At 39.3% G+C, this 22,180-nt stretch overlaps 1 protein-coding gene across 1 annotated transcript; it reads right to left on the reverse strand.

The window, feature by feature from the left end:
* Window positions 1-3,547: 3,547 nt before the first annotated feature.
* On the reverse strand, window positions 3,548-21,386 carry LOC122068943 (probable protein phosphatase 2C 60). Its single transcript, XM_042632853.1, has 6 exons — window positions 20,885-21,386; window positions 20,320-20,451; window positions 18,621-18,684; window positions 14,372-14,480; window positions 13,879-14,032; window positions 3,548-3,706 (listed from the first exon to the last, which is right to left on the reverse strand). The coding sequence occupies exons 2-6, from the start codon at window positions 20,434-20,436 to the stop codon at window positions 3,563-3,565; spliced, it is 588 nt and encodes a 195-aa protein (XP_042488787.1). The 5' UTR covers window positions 20,437-20,451; window positions 20,885-21,386; the 3' UTR covers window positions 3,548-3,562.
* Window positions 21,387-22,180: the final 794 nt, after the last annotated feature.

Consider the following 22,180-nt stretch of genomic DNA (forward strand, 5'->3'; position numbering starts at 1 on the left):
TTGTGTGTGCAAAGGCCCTACAAGGGGGGGGGGCAATAATTAAACTGAGACCAGCAGCGACTTGTCACGGCCTTAAGACCTTTCTAAGCAACCGTGCCGGCACTTAGCACTCCCACTAGCACTAAGTCAGCCTAACCACCCTCCTTAAGGGATTTGGGAAGAGAAGAAGTGAACACAAGAGTGAGTTTGGGAAGAATAAACTTGTATTGCACTAAAGAACTCTTAAGTACAAGGCTTGAGAACTCACTTGCTTGGTTGAACACTCTTGGTTGGCCTTTGGTGAGTGCCTTTGCCAAATGAGGCAACACCTATTTATAGGCACCCCAAGTTACAATGGATGGTTAAGCTATTTACAAATGTCCTCCATCCAATGGTTGGGGAGGAAACTAGAAGCTTCCCACCTCCTTAGTGGAGAATTCTAGAAATCTCTCCCAAAATATCTCTTATACATATTTTCTATAAATATCTATAATAAAATATCTAGAGTTACTACACCTTTGTAGAAAACTCTAGAACTTGGACCTTACTTAGCCCATTGGCCTAAGTCCATGGGCTTGGTGGGCTAGGCCTGTGGGCCTATGTTGGGCAGGTCGTGACACTCTCCCCCACATAAATTTGTGACGCCCTTGTCACAACCTCCTTGTGGTACTTGTATTCATGAGTTATGTTATCATTGCCAGTCGTCTCCCATCTCGTTTGTTCTCTGGTCGCCCCTTCCACTTGACTAAATACTCCATATAAGGAGGTACTTTGTGTCTTTGGATGATTGGATCAGCAACCAAATTAGCCTCCCTCTTGAAAGGAGCAATGCCTATTGGGGCTTTTGTTGTAGTCACATAACTTGAGTCTCCTACAACGTCGTCTGGTTGTCTCCGTCCTCTTGTTTGCATCTTCCTCTTATTGGCATGGAGCAAGCCATCTTGCTCCCAAATTCTCCTTGTCTTCCCCTCTCGTGAAAGGGCAAGTAAGCACCTAGCCCCTGGATGGTGTTGGAGAACTCCTTTAGTCCAAAGGATCGTCTCGACCCCTCGAGCAACATCAGTTATGGGACGATCCTGGGAGTTGACAACCTTGAGCCACATGGTTGTCACATGTTCAACACCCTCTTTGGCCCCGATGTTCATCTCGACCACTCGAGCAACATCATGTATAGGGCATTCTTTGGAGTTGATAGCCTTAGGACACCCTTCGTCCAAGTTCCTTTGACTCCTCCATCAAGGTGAGGTTGTGTGTGGCTCCCGTATCTGCCTTCACTTGTGTGGGCTTCCCATTGATGCACACTTTACCACACATCAGCCCTTTTTGAGAGTTAGGGGCCTCGACCCCTGTCTTGCCCCTGGTGGCACCATGCTGCATTGGTGACCCCATGCAAGGTGGTTCTTCCTCTTCGCCCTCTTCCTCTAATAGGGCACTGAGAGCTTTCTTCCTAGGGCAATCCCAAAACCAATGTAGCTCATCACATAAGAAGCACTTGTCTCTAGGCTTGAACCGATCCCTCTTATCACGCTTGTGCCTTAGTGCTTCTCCTTTAGACATGTCAGTGGAGGTAGTGGCTTCCCTCGCCGCTATCCTCCTCGTAGCCCAACCTTCCCATACTTCTTCTCCAACACGAGCTTTCACCTTGTCCAACGCCTTGCACACTTGAGCCTTCAAGGTGGCAACCATCTCCTCTTGGTTACTTACTATGGTGTTGAGAGCACCTTGTAGGGACCCCTTGAGCTCCCCCATCTGGCCATCAAGCTCCTCCCTAAGCTCCATATGGCCTTTGAGCTCCTCCCCACTTTGCTCTGCAACATCGAGGCAACCCTTTGCCTCGGCCAATACTTGCTCCCCTAGAGCTAATCGAGGCTCCATAGCAACGTCAACGTCGACGGACTTGCCTTCACTCTTTCTTTGCTTACTTGTGTAGGTGTTGGTCTCTATTCCACAATTTTAGCTCGCTTGTCTCTTATCCCACAAGCTTGGCTCCCTCGCAACCGAAGCTCTGATACCACAACTGTCACGGTCTTAGACCTTTTTAAGCAACCGCACTGGCACTTAGCACTCCCACTAGCACTAAGTCAGCCTAACCACCCTCCTTAAGGGATTTGGGAAGAGAAAAAGTGAACACAAGAGTGAGTTTGGGAAGAATGAACTTGTATTGCACTAAAGAACTCTTGAGTACAAGGCTTGAGAACTTTCTTACTTGGTTGAACACTCTTGGTTGGTCCTTGGTGAGTGCCTTTGCCAAATGAGGCAACACCTATTTATAGGCACCCCAAGTTACAATGGATGGTTAAGATATTTACAAATGTCCTCCATCCAATGGTTGGGGAGGAAACTAGAAGCTTCCCACCTCCTTAGTGGAGAATTCTAGAAATCCCTCCAAAAATATCTCTTATACATATCTTCTATAAATATCTATAATAAAATATCTAGAGTTACTACACCTTTGTAGAAAACTCTAGAACTTGGACCTTACTTAGCCCATTGGCCTAAGTCCATGGGCTTGGTGGGCTAGGCCCGTGGGCCTATGTTGGGCAGGTTGTGACAACGTGCTGATTAACAACTAGTGCACAAAGAGAAATAAACAATCTGTGACAATAAATTACAAACAGGTCTCAAGCTATTTAAGAGTTTATGTTTATTTTTTTACTTTATCTCGAGAAACAAGGACCATAAACCAGACCAAATGCCTGCATGAATAAAAATAGGTCAGACAAATAGAAACATAAACTATACACAAGAGAGCCTTATAGCTGTGTTGCCTAGATGTGAATACCTTCCAAAAAAACATTGCACATGTTTTATTCAGATCATGTACAGTAAGGCCAAACATTAAGGCCCATAAGGAATACTGAATATTGTGACCTGCCTATAAACCAAAACAAATTCATTGGCAGGTGGCATCTTTGTCCATCCACGATGCCTATCTTAACCATCCAGAGGTAGTGAGAGCAGCGGTTAACACTCAGATAAAAAAATAAAACACATTAAATGGCAGGGAATTCCAGCTACTGATTGAAAAATCTTAGAATTTCTTGATACCAAATGTTTTAATATTAAGAACCAAAGTTGCCCACATGGTCATGACTCATGTAGAGAGGCTTCTCTACACAGTCAAGCTTTTATTAAGCCACGTGAAGGGAACCTTTTAGTCAAACCGACCATTGGATAGCAAGGTTCCCACTTAAATTAACCACATGTCAAGTTTCAGATCTCATCTCTATGGTACGTCTACCACGTCAGAACTTTATAATTGTCTCCAACGGTTGAACCGAAACTGGCCCAAAGCATTCAAAGTTATTTTTATGAACTTGCAAACCATCATATCTCCAATTGGGAAAAACAAATTGACCTGAAAGTTTCCAAAGATGATAATTTGAATAACATGTCCACAAAATTACAACACCAAAAGATGTCACAAAAAATAATTTGGGCGGCCATGCAAACAAGTTTTCCCTCATATTATCTTCCCATCCAAAAGAATACCACTTATAAAAATTCAATATATATGGAGCAGCATGACCAAACATTTCCTTAAACACAACCTGCATTTTGGATATTTAAAACACAGTAACATTCAGGAAAAAGAAGTTACCTGCCCCTTCCTAGAGATTACACACCGAGAATCACCCGCATTTGCAACAAGAAGTTGATTGTTTCGGATAATAGCAACACAAGCCGTGCTTCCAGATGTTGGTCCAGAGAAATCAGAGTGGGGTCCCTAATTTCAATGTAAAGAAATAAGCCTTGGTTTCCAAATGCTAAGAGGTACTAAGAAGATTATAAACATATCAAAGCACCCTTGCTTCTGCTTTGAGTGGCATCTTCAAGCCAACAAGAGAAGTTTGATAGCACTGAAAATTGCACATGCCTGACCAGAGTAGATTAAAAGATAAAAGGAAGATATACCACACAACAGTCTAATATGAAGCATACAGCAATTCATGGAACAATTTAGAGAATGAAGTATGCAAAACAATGCATATAAGAAAAGCTGCTGCTCAGTACAATGAATGGAAAGAACTACAGGCCTAGATCATTAGTAAAGGCGAGACTTTTTGGGTGCTAAGATCCAAAGTCGAGAAGGAAACAGCCCAGATTGTACGCTTAGGTCCCTAAGCAATCACTTGGTGGAAAGTAAGTGATGCAGCGATAAAAACCAGGAGGTAGGCCTGGAAAAATATTCAAAATTTCACCATTCTATGGAAAAGCAAAAAAATGGCAAGTCAATGTTATATGTTAATGCACACAGAGCATGAAGTTCATACCCTTGCAAACAATAAGGAAAAGAGGATATTCTATTCAGAAAAAAAAAGAGTATATTAATGCAGGACCTGAGTTGGTCCGGTTCAAATCTGGCATGACAAATTGGGTCATCACCAGTGTCCAGAATGAACCGAGCCAGCTCAGAGTTCAGTTTCATTATCTTATCTAAGAACCTCGCCATCCAAGTAGTGGGATAGTTTAACAGCACTATTTCATTTATTATCATATTATTACTTGTAGAGACGAATAAAATAATATAAATTCCAGATCCGAATTGGATAACGTTTTCAGTTATTTGGTCTCTTTAGGATGCCCGAACATGATTTGCATACAGAGGAAGACTTCCTTTCAGTTTGGGATTATCATTTACTATTCAAGAGTTTAGGTCAGTTAGGATACTCCAATCACAGGAGATCAACGCCTTGAAGTACCCTTGTTTTGGCTGCCATACTGCCCCCTTGAGGTACCCTGTCTTTTTGGGTATTCTTCCTACTTGATATATTACTTCTGGTTTATTAATCTGTTATGAGTAACATTGATGGAGATTAAAACCCTACTGCACTCCTGATTTTCTGATATACTATCAATTGAGGCACCCTGATTTCGGAAAATTTCTGGTTTTTTTACTTCCTGCAGAACCCCTGTTTTGGGGGTAATTTCTAGCACCCAAATATTGGCCTTTGCTTTTGATCCAACCATGGGATCATTAACGTGTTTTGGGGTTTATCTCACTACTTGACATAGCCATCCAAATTCATCAACCCTTTGGATCGGTACATCTTACAAGTTCCAAATATCTGAAATTTCAGAGTTACTATTTATGAGAAAACATTATATCTGCAAATCTAAATGTTGGATTTCTATCAAACTGTGGGGATTTCTTCCCCTACTTGAAAGGTAAACCCGACAAGGATTTGAGGTATGTTTGACGTCTTGATTTGAGTTCTTATTTTTCTCTTACGATGGCCATCTATTGTGTCATGTGTTCTGTTTTTGGGTTGGTATTTTGCACCCTGTTGGTAAGGTGACCAGAATCTGTTATTGGATATTTTATTGGGAAAATTTTTCACTCCCCTATACTCACCCTATATTTACTCAAACTCCCCTGCTCAAATTTTATTTTCTGATTCCCCCCTAAAAAAGTAAACTTCTACCTCTCCCTCTCCCATGATATTTTAAAATACCCAAATGACCCCTCCTTTTCCATGTTACTGGTTAGTCCCATTTTTTACTCCTCCATTCATTTAGGTATTCTTAAATTTTGTTTTTAAAATTCAGAAAATAATGGGACCCCAATTCACGTGATTGAAAAATATATATATATATATATATTTTAGTTCAATTTAGGGTTTCTCCTCCGATTCGGACGACCTCTGAATCACCTTTGGAAGAATCACCAGGTGTTTCAAGACTACTGCTTCTCCTCTTCCTCTTGGCCCTGTTTCCCTCTTCAAGCTCCCGTTCTCCCAAAATCCTATTTCAATCTCTCTCCATCCTTCCCACAATGCTGTCTGAGTGATGGTAATGGATGGCTGGAGCTGGATTTTCTGACTCAAAGAACTACTTACTGGCTTCGATTGGTTTTGCCACCGGAAGTCCAACCGATCAAATGTGCTAGGACCATTGGGTATCCTTCTGAAGGAAACTACATGCAAATATAATCTGTGTACTCATTGAAGGCTAGAAATGGCAAGCTTGAAACCGCACCTCAACCTACTATTCCTTGGCGACATCAATGCAAAACACCCAACCAACATCTCTATATTCTTACCCATCCTCTGTTTTTATTATTCCACTCTGAAAAAATTCTTTGTTTTCTTCTATAATTTCAAGAAATTATATGAAGAGTTTCAAGTCATTGTGAATCTGTGTATATACGAGCTGTTTGAATCAAATCATAAAATCACAAGAAAGGTAATTCAGAATGTGGATTGTAAAGAAATTCGAATAAGAAACTTCTAAAATTTTTACAAATCTGGGTGTCTATCTGGATTCTAGAGAACAAAAGAGAAGATAAGATGAAGAGAAAATAACAGGGTCCATGAGTTTCTGATTTTCGATCCATGGGCGCTTGACCATTAAGAGTTTTTTTTTGCAAGGCTCTACTTAGAAATTTAGGGAAAAGGTTTTTCATTGATTTGGGTGTTAACCTTTTTAGGCCTTGATATACATTTAATTTTGATTACTGTTAAAATTTCAGAAATTCTGTCCATCTGGTCTTTCTAGGATGATGGACTATTTCTAGTTGGACTGGATTTCATCACTTTGGTTGCAATTGATAGAGTTTCCTCCACCTCTTTCTCAGGTTTTTCTCTCGTAATTGTGGTTCTTGTGCCTTTTGGGGGAGGGGGATTTCTTTTATTTTATTTAGAAATTGTAATGATGGATTTGAAGACTGGTGAGGAAGATGGAAAGGTTGAGACAGCTGATAAAGTTCAATGTTTAGGAGAGAGAGGCTTGGGTTCGAAGATGGGTGTTGAAAGTGTTAGTAGCAAAGATACATTTTTAAGAGCGGATAAGATAGATTTTAAGAACTTGGATTTGCAGCAGGAGAACAACCTACCAGGATTTGACTGAAGAAGGAGCGAGGAATGGATGTGTATATAAGTAGACATAACGGGGTCAAAAGAGTGGGGTCAAAAGAGTCTTTTCAATTTCTAAGTTAACGGTGTTAGGCTTCAAGGTTACGTTTGATATTTTTAGAAAATTAGGATGATTTGTGACATAAGGTTCCAAATTAGGGGTGGTACAATATAATTTTCCTAACTATTAAGAGGAAACACTAAACACAAATCTGAATCTTTATACCAGTCCAACATAATGCCAAACACTAAATCCATTACACAACTATCTACTTCTTCTGAAACTTTTTCATGAACTATTTTCCTGTTTACCAGGGAATGGAGCGGGTTCCTACCTGGAAAGCGATACCGACAAACTCGTTAGTTAAATGGGCTTGTGAGCTCGGGTTGTTGGATGGTTCTGAGGAGAAGGGGGTTCTAGACGTGGTTGGGCGATTTGCTAAACACAAGTCGTTGTTTACCGCCCTACACTTCGAGCTCTTTTCTTTGACTTTCCTGCTGGAACAACTATCTACTTCTTCTGAAACATTTTCATGAACTATTATTTTGATGAACTATTATTTGTTTGTCCAAAGCACAGAGTCTCACATCCTCAGAGAGAGCGGTGAATGGGTTTACACGGGGGGCGACGGGGGAGGGCAAGGAAGCAAGGGGCGGGAGGAGGGTAAAGTGTGGTGAGGACGGAGGGTAGAGGTGAGGAGGTTGCAGCCGCAAGGCAATGTGAGGTGGCTGTGGAGATGGTTAGTTGCGTTCCGTGGAGAAAGCATTCTGCGAAAGAGTAGGGGTTTTAGAAGATTGTTGAAAGTGCTTTGAAATCTATAAGCAAGAGACGGATCCAGAACATCCCACAAGCAGAACTTCAAATAAAACTGAAGTGTTCAGTTAAACCATAAAAAAATGTTTCGATTCTAGAGTAGACTTAATATATTATTGTTACAATCCTAAATATCTTGTAATCAAACCAAAAGAAAAAGAAAGAGAGAAAAGAAAAAGAGAAAAGAGAAGAGAGAGGTCCAACCGAAGGAGACTCCTAAAAGATGAGAAGAGACCTACGATCTTACCAGAATAGTTTGATCGTAGGTTTTAGTCCTTTACTTATATTAAAATAATGCTGAAAGTAAAAGACAATAGTACCCCCATTGCCCAATTACAAGAAAAGCCATATCACAAAAATATGGGACCCGATGGGACCCAAAATACCCCTATCGGTTTTAGAGTTTAGCGCCTAGCTAAACTCAACACTCCCCCTCAAGCTGGAGCATACACATCACTCATGCTCAGCTTGGTACAACTATTACGAAAACTAGGAGCAAATAGTGACTTAGTGAACATATCAGCCAACTGATCTAATGAAGAAACAAAAGGAGTCTCAATCAGCTTCTTCAGAACAGCATCACGAACAAAGTGGCAGTCCACCTCTATGTGCTTGGTCCTCTCATGGAAGACTGGATTACTAGCAATGTACACCGTAGCTTGATTGTCACAATACATTTGCATAGGCTTGGTCATTGAAAATCCCAACTCCAAGAGTAAAGACCGTAGCCACATTAACTCAGCAGCAGTATGAGCTATGGCTCTATATTCTGCTTTTGCACTAGATCGGGCAATGGTAGTCTGCTTCTTGCTACACCATGTAAACAAATTACCTCCAACAAATGTACAATAACCAGTAGTAGATCTCCGATTATTAACAGAGCCGGCCCAATTAGCATCAGAATAGCCAACTAGTTCTATATGCCGATTAGCATAGTTGTCACGGCGGCAAGGCGAACCAAGGCGGTGGAGGGTTGTCTAAGCGTTTAGGCGAGAAGGCGCACGCCTTGAGGCGAACAAGGCGACCAATTGTTATTTTTTATTTTTTCTATTTTCTAACATTATTTAGTAAGCTATATATACCTTGTATCATAAAAAATCAAGATTAAACAACATCAAGTCATTAAAAATCAACATTTAGCCATATTAAATCTTAAAAAATTAACATTAAGTCATATTAAGTTATAAAAAATCAAAATTTAGAGAAATGCTCTAGTTCTATAACAAATTTGACTAGTCAAATGATATTATTTTTACATGAGACTTTTTGTATCAGTTATAATATAAAACCAGCTTTCCAACAAGTCTAAGATTACTTAAATCTAAGTTGTAATGACAAAGTTATGCTTCAGTCAAACTTATTTTTAAGTGCGCGAATGTTGTTAAAATCTCCTGAATGAAAATAATTTTATGGATATCAAGACAAAAAATTATTTTACCGCACTTTTGGTTTTTAGCAATGTTTTAACATGATAGAATTTATAAAATTTTCATAATTGAGAAAAACTCCAGCATTTAAAAGTTGAAAATCGCCCCTATAACCAAAATCTAGTTTTTTTTTTTGGACTGGGGAGATGACTTTTTATCCTTTTGGAATTTGATTTTTAAACTATTTTTATTAGATTCAAATAGGGGGTATTTGCTTATTTATGAATAATATATTAAGTAAATGAAATAACAAATATAAAAAGCATTTACTTAAATGATATTTGGCATAAATAAGTGCCAAAACACAAGGCGGTATGCAGTGCAATAAGGCGACTGTCGCCTAGGCCCCAGGCAAACCGCCTGGACGCCTAGGCGACGCCTTGACAACTATGCCGATTAGAACGATAAATCAGCCCTTTTCCAAGAGCACCCTTTAGATAACGAAGAACACGGACATCAACAACCCAATGTGCTTTTTGAGGACACTGCATGAACTGACTGAGGACTCCAATAGCATCGGAGATGTCAGGATGTGTTACAGTAAGATAAATCAGCTTGCCAATCAAACTCCTGTACTGATGCACATCTTGAAGAGGTTCACCATCATTAACACCAAACTTTTGGTGAGGATCCATAGGGATATCAACAGGTTTGGATACAAGCATGCCAGTATCAGATAAAAGGTCCAACACGTATTTCCTTTGAAATAAACTGATCCCTTTCTTACATGGGATCACTTTAATCCCAAGAAAATAGTGAAGTTGGCCCAAATCCTTGGTCTGAAAGTGTTACTGTAGATAAGCTTTCACTTCAAAAATTCCTATCTCATCATTACCAGTAAGAATAGTATCATCAACATAAACTACCAAGATAGCCAGTTTATCACCTCTGCTACGAACAAAGACAGAATGACCAGAATAACACTGAGAAAATCCACAAGTAACTATGGTAGCACTGAATTTGTCAAACCATGCCCAAGGGGACTGTTTAAATCCATAGATAGCCTTGTGTAAGCGACACACACGACCTTTATTCTCCCCCTGAGCAACATAACCAAGAGGTTGCTCCATATGCACCTCTTCTTATAGATCACCATACAAGAAGGCATTCTTGATGTCCAAACTTGACAGCAAGAGATAAGTAGACGAATAGAGTTCAGTCTAGCAACCGGGGAGAAGGTCTCAAAATAATCAACTCCATATGTCTAAGTATACCCCTTGGCAACCAGACGGGCTTTCAACCGCTCAACAGAGCCATCAAAGTGATACTTAATAGTGTACACCCAACGACACTTCACCAAATCCTTACCAGGAGGTAAATCTACCAGACTCCAGGTATGACTCAAGAGAGCATCCATTTTTACATCCATGGCAGCTTTCCATCCAAGAATAGTTAGGGCATCATTATGGGTGCGAGGAATAGGGTTAGTAGAAAGTTACAAGGCAAGACCATGGATGGGAGAGGGAAGATGAGACAAGGAAACAAAATTATCAATAGGATATACAACCATAGATTTTTTAGTTCAAGAACGTGTACCTTTCCTTTGAGCAATTGGTAAGTCATCAGGCGAAGGAGGAGGAGCTTCACCAGAGAAAGGCGGCAGTGGAGGAAGTGAATCGTCTGGAGTATTGGTTCCTCTACTCGGCTGTCCAACCTTCTTCCTATGCTGATAAACTTGTAGAGGAGGTAAGTCACTAGCACTGGGCACATCAGGGAAGGGTATGAGAGATGGAATGGGTGAAGGAGATGGAGAAGTCCACTCCATACCAGACTGGGACCCCTGAGGAGAAAAGAATGATGTGCCTTCAAATAAGGTTACATTGGCACTAACAAAGTTCCTGTGAGTAATAGGTTCATAGCACTTATACCCTTTTGGAATACGTGAATAACCCAAAAAAATGCACTTAGTAGACCTAGGAGACAATATCTACTTGCACATGCAAATTACGGACAAAACACACACAGCCAAAGACTCAGGGAGGAACAGGAAAACTTTGGCAAAGTAGGGAACATAACAGAAAAATGGAACCTATTTGAAAGCACTAAAGATGGCATGCGATTAATCAAGTGACATGCAATTAAAACCCCATCACACCAAAAATATTTAGGAACATGCATATGAATCATAATAGTAAGGGCAACCTCGAGTAGATGCCGGTTCTTGCGTTCTACTACCCCATTTTGCTGTGGGGTATAGGCGCAACTGGTTTGGTGTATCATCCCACGGTTGGCACAAAAATCAGAAATATCAGTTTGAACATATTCCAAAGCATTATCAGAACGAAAAATCTTAATCAAAATGTCAAACTGAGTTTTTATTTCATTATAGAATTGCTGAAACACAGATAAAAATTTAGATCTGTCCTTTAACATGTAAAGCCATGTAAGGCGAGAATAATCATCCACAAAAGTCACAAAATAACGAAAACCAAATCTATTACTAACTCTACAAGGACCCCATACATCATAATGGACTAAGGAAAATAAAGACGAACTACGAGACAGAGCGAGATGGGAAGGACACACGATGATGTTTTTCCAACTCACAGGCCTCACATTCTAACCTAATCATAGACTTAAAACTAGAAAATAAAAGTTTCAACCTAGCTAAAGATAAATGTCTTAAACGACAATGCTATTGGAAATGAGTCATATCCCCAGCAGCAGTAGCAGTAGCAGCAGCAGCAGAAGTATGAGAACCACAGTCGAGATAATATAAACCATCTTTTTCACGCCCTCCACCAATCGTCTTTCTCGTGTGAAGATCCTGAAAAACACAGTAAGAGGGAAAGATTACTGAGTAATTTAATGAGCTAGTTAACTAGCTCACAGAAAGAAAACTTAATGGGAATTGTGGAACATGTAACACAGAAGATAAATTCAGTGAGGATGTGGGTGATATAGTACCATGATCGAGAACCGGTGTAAAAGCACCGTTGACAAGAATAACAGATGTAGAACTGGTACTAGAAGAAAAGGTTTTAAAAAGTGATGACTTACTAGTCATATGGGCAGAAGCACCTGAATCAATGATCCAGGGGATAGAGGTAGTCGTAAGAAGGGCTGAGGTACCTACATGAGCTAAGGTGGCAGCGGATGTAAACCCACCATTAGATGTATTAGAGGATGCCTCGAGAGTGTGCAAACAACTGATTGATGTCATCGCGCAGACTGGTAGATGAATCTCCTGAAGGTCTTGGTTTAGCATCAACGGAAGACACTGTGTTAGTACCATCATCTGACACTGCATGATTGGTTAATTGGGTTGCCCACTCTGGCTTGCTATGCTTTGCCCAGCAAGTGCCTATAGTATGGTTGGGCTTCCCGCAATAAGTGCACTGACGGGCTACACGATCAGAAGGTTATCCACTAGAACCTCGACCAACAGATCCACAACCTCCCCCACGATCGCGACCAAGTCCACGATTAGCAAGGAAGGAAAAATTGTCTATGGAAGACTGATCAGATTTAGTTGATGAAGTGATACGCTGCAATCGCGAATAAGTGTCATTCAGAGTAGGAACAGTATCGCCTATAAGTAAATGGCCCTTCACTGCCTCCAAATCATTATTCAAACTAGCCAAAAATTTGAAAATGAAAAACTCATTCCGCTGAGCTTTCAATTTGTCAATGTCTATGGTCAAGGGCTGAAAAACATTAAGTTCTTCAATCATTCCCCTGAAAGTACTATAATACTCTGAAAGAGATCTGTCAGACTAGCAAAACTGGAACAGCTTCTCATAAATATCATAGATATGGGTCATGTTCTTTTCTTGAGAGTAAATTTCTTTCAAATCGTCCCATACTCCTTTTGCAGTACAGTGAAACATGACATTGACATTGACAGTGACATCTAGTTCCATACTATTCCACAACTAGATTAAAATCAAAACATTCTCCTTCATCCATTCATCATAACCCTTGTCAGATGATGGAGAATCAGAAGTAGTATACTTAAGTTCATCCTTGGCCATAAGGTAAACCTTCACAGATTGAGCCCAAAATAGATAATTCGAGCTTCCCTTGAGCTTAAGAGAAGTAACTTGGACATTGACATCGACATTATCCGCGGAGATGTAGTAGTCACAGAGGTAGTAGACTTGGTCTCAGCCATAAGAACAAGAAATAAAGTAAACAAAGAGAGTCGCCGATATCTGGCTTTCACCTAAAAATACCAAGAAAAATAGCAAACCAACCTGAACCACAACGATTGGATATCTGGCTTTCACCTAAGAGACCCAGATTCAATAAAGGAAAGAAGAAGATGGTTGCGGTTCAAGTTCTTCAAATCTTTAGCATAGTACCAATAGAGCACGATCCATACACCAAATAAATCACTCCATGTGATTTAATCCATAGTAGATGCAGCAATAAGTGGCTATACACCAGAAGATTTCAGCGCAAAACCGAGATCAACAGGGAGGATTTTGAAAAGCTTGATTTGATTACAGAGGTTCTGATACTATGTTACAATCCCAAATACCTTGTAATCAAACCAAAAGAAAAAGAAAGAAAAGAAGAAGAAGAGAAGAGAGAAGAGAGAAGAGAGAGGTACAACTGAAGGAGACTCCCAAAAGATGAGCTACGATCTTACCAGAATAGTTTGATCACAGGTTTTAATCATTTACTTATATTAAAATAATGCTGAAAGTAAAAGACAATAGTAACCCCATTGCCCAATTATAAGAAAAGCCACATCACAGAAATATGGGAGCCGATGAGACCCAAAATACCCCTATCGGTTTTAGAGGCGCTAAACTCAACAATCATTAAAGCAGTTTCTTCCATTATAACCTATAAGTACCTCCTCAAAAGCCCAATCATCAAGTTGTTCATGAACTTCCCCACTCCTAGGAGACCATATCAACCCTTCTATCATGCCAGTAAACTTGTTCATCTTGTCTCCCAGTACAGCTAACTCTCTCCATCCTCTTTGTCCACGCATCATCTCATCCATTCTATAGAAAGAAGAGAAACAACGTTGAAGAAATGTCCTGAGTTACAGCCACTTGAAAGTAAAGGTAGAAGCAAATATTTGAAATCACTATTCAGTTCTTGTGTATCTCTTATGGCTACTACTCTGCCCTGCGATGCATTTTTTATATAGATTTCAAACACTCCAGCTATGATTCACAAACTAGAGAGAGAGAGGGAGAGAGATTTTTTTTTTTGGGGGGGGGGGGCGCCCTGCTGCTCATCTGGGTAATAGCAGGACACCCCTTTTTACTCACTCTCTCTCTCTCTCTCTCTCCATTGTGTGTGGGAGGGGAGGGGGGGACTGGAGTAAAGGGAAAAACCTGAAAAAAGCTTTCTGCACAGAAGTACCCAAATCCCCTGCTGAATATGCTTCATTCTTGAGAACCTGATGGTGAAGGTACTTTGCACAGAATTTAGCAACTACTTTACCTGCATGTCAACAGACTATAAGAACTAACAGAATACAGCTGGATATCACTACATAAAAAAAAAATATTCAATTGTGAGAAACATGAACAGAACCATCCTATCATGTTTTAAAGAATCAACTAGACATCAAATTATGGAGTAAACATTGTAATATACCCATAAACATATTGACACAAGGCTGCTCAGGGTTCAATACACCAGCAACTCTGTAAGGCTTTTTCCAACTAATACGTGTCAGTTAAACTCCTGTTCCATCATTTCACTCTGTACAAGCCAATATCTGTTGATAATTCATGAGCATTCATGTCCTTCCTCACCCTCTCACTTTGGTCATCTTTGGCCTCCATGATGTTACAAATATATAATGACATTGAGAGCATTTTACAAGTAAAATCAAGGAGATATGAATCAGCAGATACCAGTGCTAGGACAAAGGTCACATTTTTTCATAAATATCAATAATATCTAAACTGTGAATCTAAGAAAAAATAATGTAGAACTAACTCTAAAAATAATCATCCTCAAAGAGTGAAAACAAACACAAAGTAACTCAGAATAGCAGCTGCAGTGCATCAGAGTGTAGCAAAGTGAAAAGAAACATTAGCACAGGGGCATTAGAGACAGGATGGTTGATAGGAACAGGATAGGGTAAAAGGGGGTAGGATTTCGAGAAGTGTGTCCATTTTTCTGGCTGGAATTGGTTTTATTATTGATTGACAAAAAACAGAAAATGTTAGTTAAAAAAACACACAGCTAGAGCTGCTAGGTCTCCTGTGGGGTTCTTTTAGGGTTTAATGGAGAGCTCTCTATGAGTGTGAAACGCAGTTGATTTGTTGGAAAGTGCACAAAGTGCTAGTTGTGCATTGGGAATAGGCTGCTATATAGCCTTAAATGAAAATTGGAATATAAAAGAATAAGTGAGGAAACAATGCCTAGGAATCAATCTTCAAAAGAACTAATAATCCACACAGCAACACAGATTTATTGGGGGGAGGGGGGGGGAGGAAAAAAACACTGACGTTCAAATCCATGCTTGGGATACAGACTCACATATTGCCTGCAATAAAAGAAAAAAAGAACTAACTAAAAACAACCGGCCAAACCCTACTTAACACCCACGGCATTTCTCAATGTAGGGCTGAATAGGGCATCCCACCCCAAATTAAACTCCTCCAAACACCCTAATGTTAGGATTGATAACAGATTATCAGCACAATATTAAATCCAAACCAATAACAGTACTCAGTACCCCACAAAATATGCCTATCAGCTACGGCAGATTAGGAATAACAGTCCAGCAACAGAACAATGAATAGAACCCTCATATTCTGGTAATACTAGGACTCAGATAGTACTCACAGTAGGCTTTAATAACAAGTAACAAACCCCCAGAAAAATAAGTTACAATCTAGACAGCATAGGAAGTACCTTCAACCTGAGAAAATAGGGTAAATCTGAGAAATTATATAACTCAAAGACCAAAGCCCAGGAAGGGGGCCGGAATTCTGGCCGAAGGAGGCCTGTAGGTTGCTTAAAAAAGCCCCAAAACCTTGGCCTGAATTGATGGTTGAATACGGAGATCTGAGAATTCTTGATTTCAGTCACCAAAAAGAACACTTTCTGGAACTTTGGGAAATAAGCCTCTGTTAGGCCTTCAAAAGGAGGCCTGCAATGGCTGCAAGGTCTGGAAGATATTGGCAATCGATTGCTGCCCAGAAACTTTTCCTTCAAGCTGCCACAGGTCAGTGAACAGTGCCTTAGAATACAGCATCAACCGTAGGTGAAATTGGTCTTCAAAGCTTTAGGAACAACCTTCAGACAGAGCTTGTAACACACTAGATATCAGTGAAATGGAGTAGAGAGAGAGAGAAGAGATCAATGGGGAAAGGCATAGGGGATATGGGGTGGTATCTCAGCCTGGGTCTCCCACCCTCAACTCTCTCAATTGATACAACCTCTCACTATACCATATTGATGCATAAGCAAGCAAACTTCATTGATTAGAATTGAGCATAAAGCCTTACAATCAACCTCCGTTTATAAGCTGGGCTACCCTTTTCAGAAAAAAAAAAAAGAAACAAGGGAGATAAACGGAAAAGGAAACTTAGAGAAAAGTCTCTAGAAGAGAGCTTCCTTGTACAAGAAGAAACATACTAAAAAGGAAACTAAGTCTGTGGAATAAAGCCAAAAGTTCTTCTACAAGCCTTCTAATTCCTTTCCCAATCAATGCCTTGCTGTCCAAGGCTTGAATCAGACAAAATAAGCCTCCAAAATTGAATCAGTAGAGCTACCTTAAGCTCAACAGATTGGGCTGGCTGGGCCAGTCTTAGATTAATTATTTTTCCTGCTGTACTTCTGTCCACTCAATCGATCTACATCATTTCTAGAAGCTCTAGAAATTGAAAATTAGCCCTATTTTTGCCCACTAAACAAAATAGAATAGGCCCATAAAGTCAACTATAATATTATCACGGCCAAGCAAGAATCATCACTAAATTTAAACACTAATTAACATACAATCTAGTCTATTCTGAAGCATTGTTGAGTGGGGATCACCTAATCAGAAAACCTTTCCACATCCAAATAACATGAAAGAAATCTCCTCAGATACTATCAAGGTGGATTCACAGATATATATATTGATAAAATGGAACAATTAAATATCTAACAAATTGTACCATGCACTCTTGCATCAACTTAAAATCACTTGAGGATAGAAGGTCATTCTAATGCTGATTGGGCTAGATCCATCTCTGACAAACGATCTACTTCTGGCTATTGCACATTTATGGGTGGTAATTTGGTTACATGGCGAAGCAAGAAACAGCCTGTTGTAGCTAGATCTAGTGCAGAGGCATAGTACGGGGCAATGACTCCTAGAGTTTGTGAACTCATTTGGTTGAGACGACTAGTTCTTGAGTTGGGAAATGATACTAACAGACCTATGCATCTCTACTATGATAATAAAGCAACAATAAGCATTTCCCATAATCCAATGCAACATGATAGAAGGTCTTGGGCATTTTAGTGATTTCAATAGTAGGTGAAGCAAGAGAAGAGGAGAATTTCCCAAAGCACATTGAAGTGGACTGGCATTTCATCAAAGAAAAATTGACACTAGCAACATTTGCATGCCCTTTGTGAAGATAGATGATTAGTTGGCAGACATCTTCTCCAAAGGACCTCATTCCTCACCAGTTCAGTTTCCTCTTATGCAAGCTAAAAATGTATGACATTTATTCTCCAGTTTGAGGGGGAGTGTTGGAATGTATGTAATAGGGGTACTTTGCGAAATATCTTTATGTTGACCTAATTTGTATTTCCATTTTTCTCTTTCACCTCCTTTAGGGAGGAATATGTAATTCCCTAAAGATATTAGCTGAAACTAATATAGGTGAGAAGAGCTGAAGGCCCTCTCATGTTTGGCCCTCATCTCCTCTTTCTCCTCTCTTCTCTCTTTCTCCTACATCTCTAATCTTAATCTCGTCAACTTCCAACTGAAACAGAGTGCACAAAAAGACGACGGAGCCCGCACACCCAGGGCGCTGAAGATGCTGATGTAAGCCCTCTCATTGGTCCTGCGCACTGGTGTTTCCTGCGCCAGAAGGACAGGGTTCTTTCTCCCATATATATATATATATATATATATTCAATTACAGATCTGTCTTTCTGATTTCTTCTCTTATATTCTTATTCTGATTGTTGGTTATTCTGATTTCTTTCATTATTGTAGGCCTGATTTCTGAACCTGTTCCCTAATATATCCCCTGCATCTCATTGTGTGCCTTGATTGGTTACTGCTCAGTCTAAAACCTACTCATACAGCCCAAAGTTCCTAAATTATACACATTTACACCTGGGGCCATTATTAACTCTATTTTTTGATGTGGTAAATTAGGGTCTCAAGATCTGCATTAATCTGAATTTAACAAAAGGAAAGGAAATGTAACGGTAGGAAGAAAGTGCAGTAAATCTAATAAGATTCTGTAGAATTGAAACAACCACACCAATGTGAACATTTTTCTGCACGAGGCATGCTGTTTTTCTTTCAAGGAATTGCTACTTCAACTTATCAAAAGGAGGAAATAACGAATTGTAAACAATAAAAAGAGATTCAGATATAAAGAAAATAATCCTTACCTCCATGACCATCATAAACACCAAAGAACGATGTGGAAGCATCGAGATCTGGATAAGCTGCATGCTATAGAATAAAACACATCCAATGACAGTGTATGAAAAATAAAGGGGCAAACAATATGATGCAGATTAAAGTTCAGTAAATAATGAGATCAAATGATGATGAATTGAACTTCAAATGTGGTGAAAACAGAACATAGAAGAATTCTCACCACTAAATTTCAAGGAATATGCTGGTACATGAAGAAGTATGGAGAAGCTGGTGCAAGAATATCATTTTCATCAAAGTATCTCAAAGTCAAACAGATGTTTTCATACTCACAATCACTTATGGATGGTGAATAAAAACTATTGCAAAAGTTTAGCTCAAAAGAACTCTTTTTTGGTTACGAAGTTAAGCTCCAATGGTTGGTGCTGTTCTCTGTCTTTTGAACTACAGAGCTTAATGCCAAACTTAAATTACAATAAAAACCCATATTCTTCTTAACCAAATGCTAGAAACTAGTGATCTTAATGTGAAAAACCCAGTCAGTTAGATGCATTTTTATATTTTTCCAGGAAAAGAAAAAACAGAACCAGAAACTCTATAAGAAGAATATATGTTGTATTTGCTACAAATAAAGTCATTATAATGGAGGATCCTGTTCTTTTGGAATCATTTCAGAATAACAGAAACACCTGTCATGCATATTAGGTCACCTGTAAGAAACCTCATTATCATGAACTGGCATAGCTCTAAGTTGTTGTATGTCATATCCTCACTTAACAGCAAAACTAAAGCTCTGGTTTCTCTTATAATATCAGGAAAAAAGTCAAAAACAGTACATGCCAATATGATAAAAAATACAACGAGTCTTGCCCAAATGCATATGATATTCCACAACCACTTTTTCAAGCTTAGTCTAGTATAAAAAGTTGCGTAGTGGGGAATTTTTGTATATACAAGACCAAATAAAGATCATATAAAACATCAATCAAATCCCATGGTACTGATAATTTTGACAGCATTAATAGTTATGTCAAAAGACCAATTTGTTCGGATGAACATGAACTTCTCAAAAGGCATCCCTAAAGGGCATACCTAACTCAAGGAAAAAAGAAAGTGTTTGTTTGTTCCAACAGGTTTCTTTTAAAAAGAGTGACAAACTTGATATTGATGGTTGAACAAGGAGACCAAGCCCCTTTGAATGATTGCAGCAGCCTTGTATGAGTTCCGGGATTCTATCCATCCGCCCAACAAACTTTTCTCCAACCCAATGATATTACAGCTTACTTGGAAAATACACCATTTAAATGCAGGAGTAGTTGTAAGTACCCAACAGGTGCACAAATCCCTAGCCATCTGAGTTTAAAGTTGGCTTTAGCCCACCTCTCAGTACATTTTGGCTCTAGGTTGTCTTATTGAATACTAACCAATTACTTCACTTCTAGGTGATCAAATCCCTAGCAATCTAACTGAGCTTAAAATATCTAACACAGAACATCTTGCTCAGGTGCCGCATGCAACTCCATATATTGCCTATGAGAAATGGTGCAATCCAAAATGGGAAAAGAATTGCGTAAAGTGCAAAAGAAATCACACTGACAAACAAAGGATATGTTCTTAAACATTGTTTTGAAAGTTGAATTGTTAAAAAGTACAAGAGGCAATCAAGAAATGATCTTACGAACAAAGATGTGGGTTTTACTGGGTACTCACAGCATCTTCCATGGTTGCACGCCACCCTTGCATGGAGGATAAACCATACCTAAGTCTGTCATTCTCACCATCGGTAGAGAACTTCTCAGTTTTAGGGGTGCTGAGATATATACCCATTTCTAGCTATCAATACTGCATCAATTTAAAGAAATCAATTATCAATTATCTATAGGCACATCTTGAAATTTAAACAAGGGATTATTCCACATCCCCCCCCGCCCCCAAAAAAAAAAAAAAAATCATCCTCTCGGATCACAGTATTAATGACTAAGCACACATCTCAAATAACAAAATTACAATTGTGGCATGAGAACGAAGTGTTCCAGAATCATCCTTACAAAAATCCAAATTCCAATCAAGAATTAAATCCATTACCACACAATGACATTTAAAAATTACTTTCGTAGCAACCCAAAGACCCCCAACACCGATCCGAAATTCAGAAGTCACCAAAAGAAACAACCCCGTGACATAATAACTAAATACCAAACAAATTCAATCGCAGCAAAGAAGAAGAACAAGATGAAGGAGAAACGGAGGTTTCTAGGGTTAGAGATACACTCACTGCCAGGTTGGGTGTCCAAGCACGGCTCCAACCAGACCCTACTGAGAGAAAAGCGAAGTGCGTCGAATCGGAAATGGGTTTCTTTCCTCAATTCTAACAACCCAGAAAGGAATTCTTCTTCTATGATGAGAAGAACATGAGAAACGAGGAACTTATAACCAGTTTCATCAGCCACTCTCAAACGAAGAACTGAAGAACCAGAGGAAGACGAGCAATAAGCGATGAAATCAAAGAATAGAGAAGGAGAAAATGAGAAACAGATGAAATTTTCAATGATCCTTTGATCAATTGACTGTTCTTTAAGAATTTTTCTTCCTCCTTCCTTCACACTCTTTCTCTGGTTTGCGATTTCTTCCGCTTAGGCTCTGAAAGTGAACTACGCAGTCTCTGGTTTTCTTTTTCTTTTTTTCGGTGGTTGTCCTTCGCGGTAGTTGTCTGATATTATCTCCTCTCTCCCTTCTTCCTCTCTGTCTCTCTCTCTCTCTGTCTCTCTCTCTTGCGGTTTTGCCAATCTCATTTGTCTCCACTCCCATTTGGGTAAAATGAAATGTTAAGAAATTTCAAATTTCAGAGTACGTAATTAACACTAATGAAGTTCTGTTTAATAACTAATGACTCTCTCCCTCTCTGAATGAGACACATACATGAACGATCCCTTTATTGCCCAATACTTTTCATTAATGGACCCCACATTCTCTCTCATCCGTGTAAATTTGGGGGTGAATTCGTTGTAGGTTAATAGTATGGAAGCATTCCACATGGTAATGTCCTGATTAGTTACAACGTGGTTCCCACTAGAAAGATAATATCCTATCCGAACCGGATTTACATGTTAGCGAATTTTATTATTTTGGTAAATTTGTTGTTAACAAATTTGAATTCCGCTCCTCTTCAACCAACAGGGCCCCAATTAATGATGCAAAAGTGTTAGGAAGACCTTGACTAGCATCTCAATATGTGGACACGTATCCCCATATTCTCTCAGTCCATTAGATCATTAATTGAGTACTTAATCAATTAGAGAGATTTTTTTTTTCCAACAAATTCGAGTCTCTATTATTGATCAAATATTTTAAATGTGCTTTAGAAATTATAAACTCAAAACAGATTCGACTTCTCTCTAATTAATTGGGTGTTTCTGAGAAGATCTTCTTCCTCTCAAAGCTATCCATCAAATGATTGGCCTATTTGAACATGGGGTATCAATCGGTTGGGTTGATGTGGTAATGGTGAAATCAATTACCATAATCAAAATCAGATCAAGAAAGACATTTTGGTTCGATTTGGTTTGATTTC

This window comes from Macadamia integrifolia, unplaced genomic scaffold, assembly GCF_013358625.1.
Source record: "Macadamia integrifolia cultivar HAES 741 unplaced genomic scaffold, SCU_Mint_v3 scaffold491, whole genome shotgun sequence".
NCBI lineage: Eukaryota > Viridiplantae > Streptophyta > Magnoliopsida > Proteales > Proteaceae > Macadamia > Macadamia integrifolia.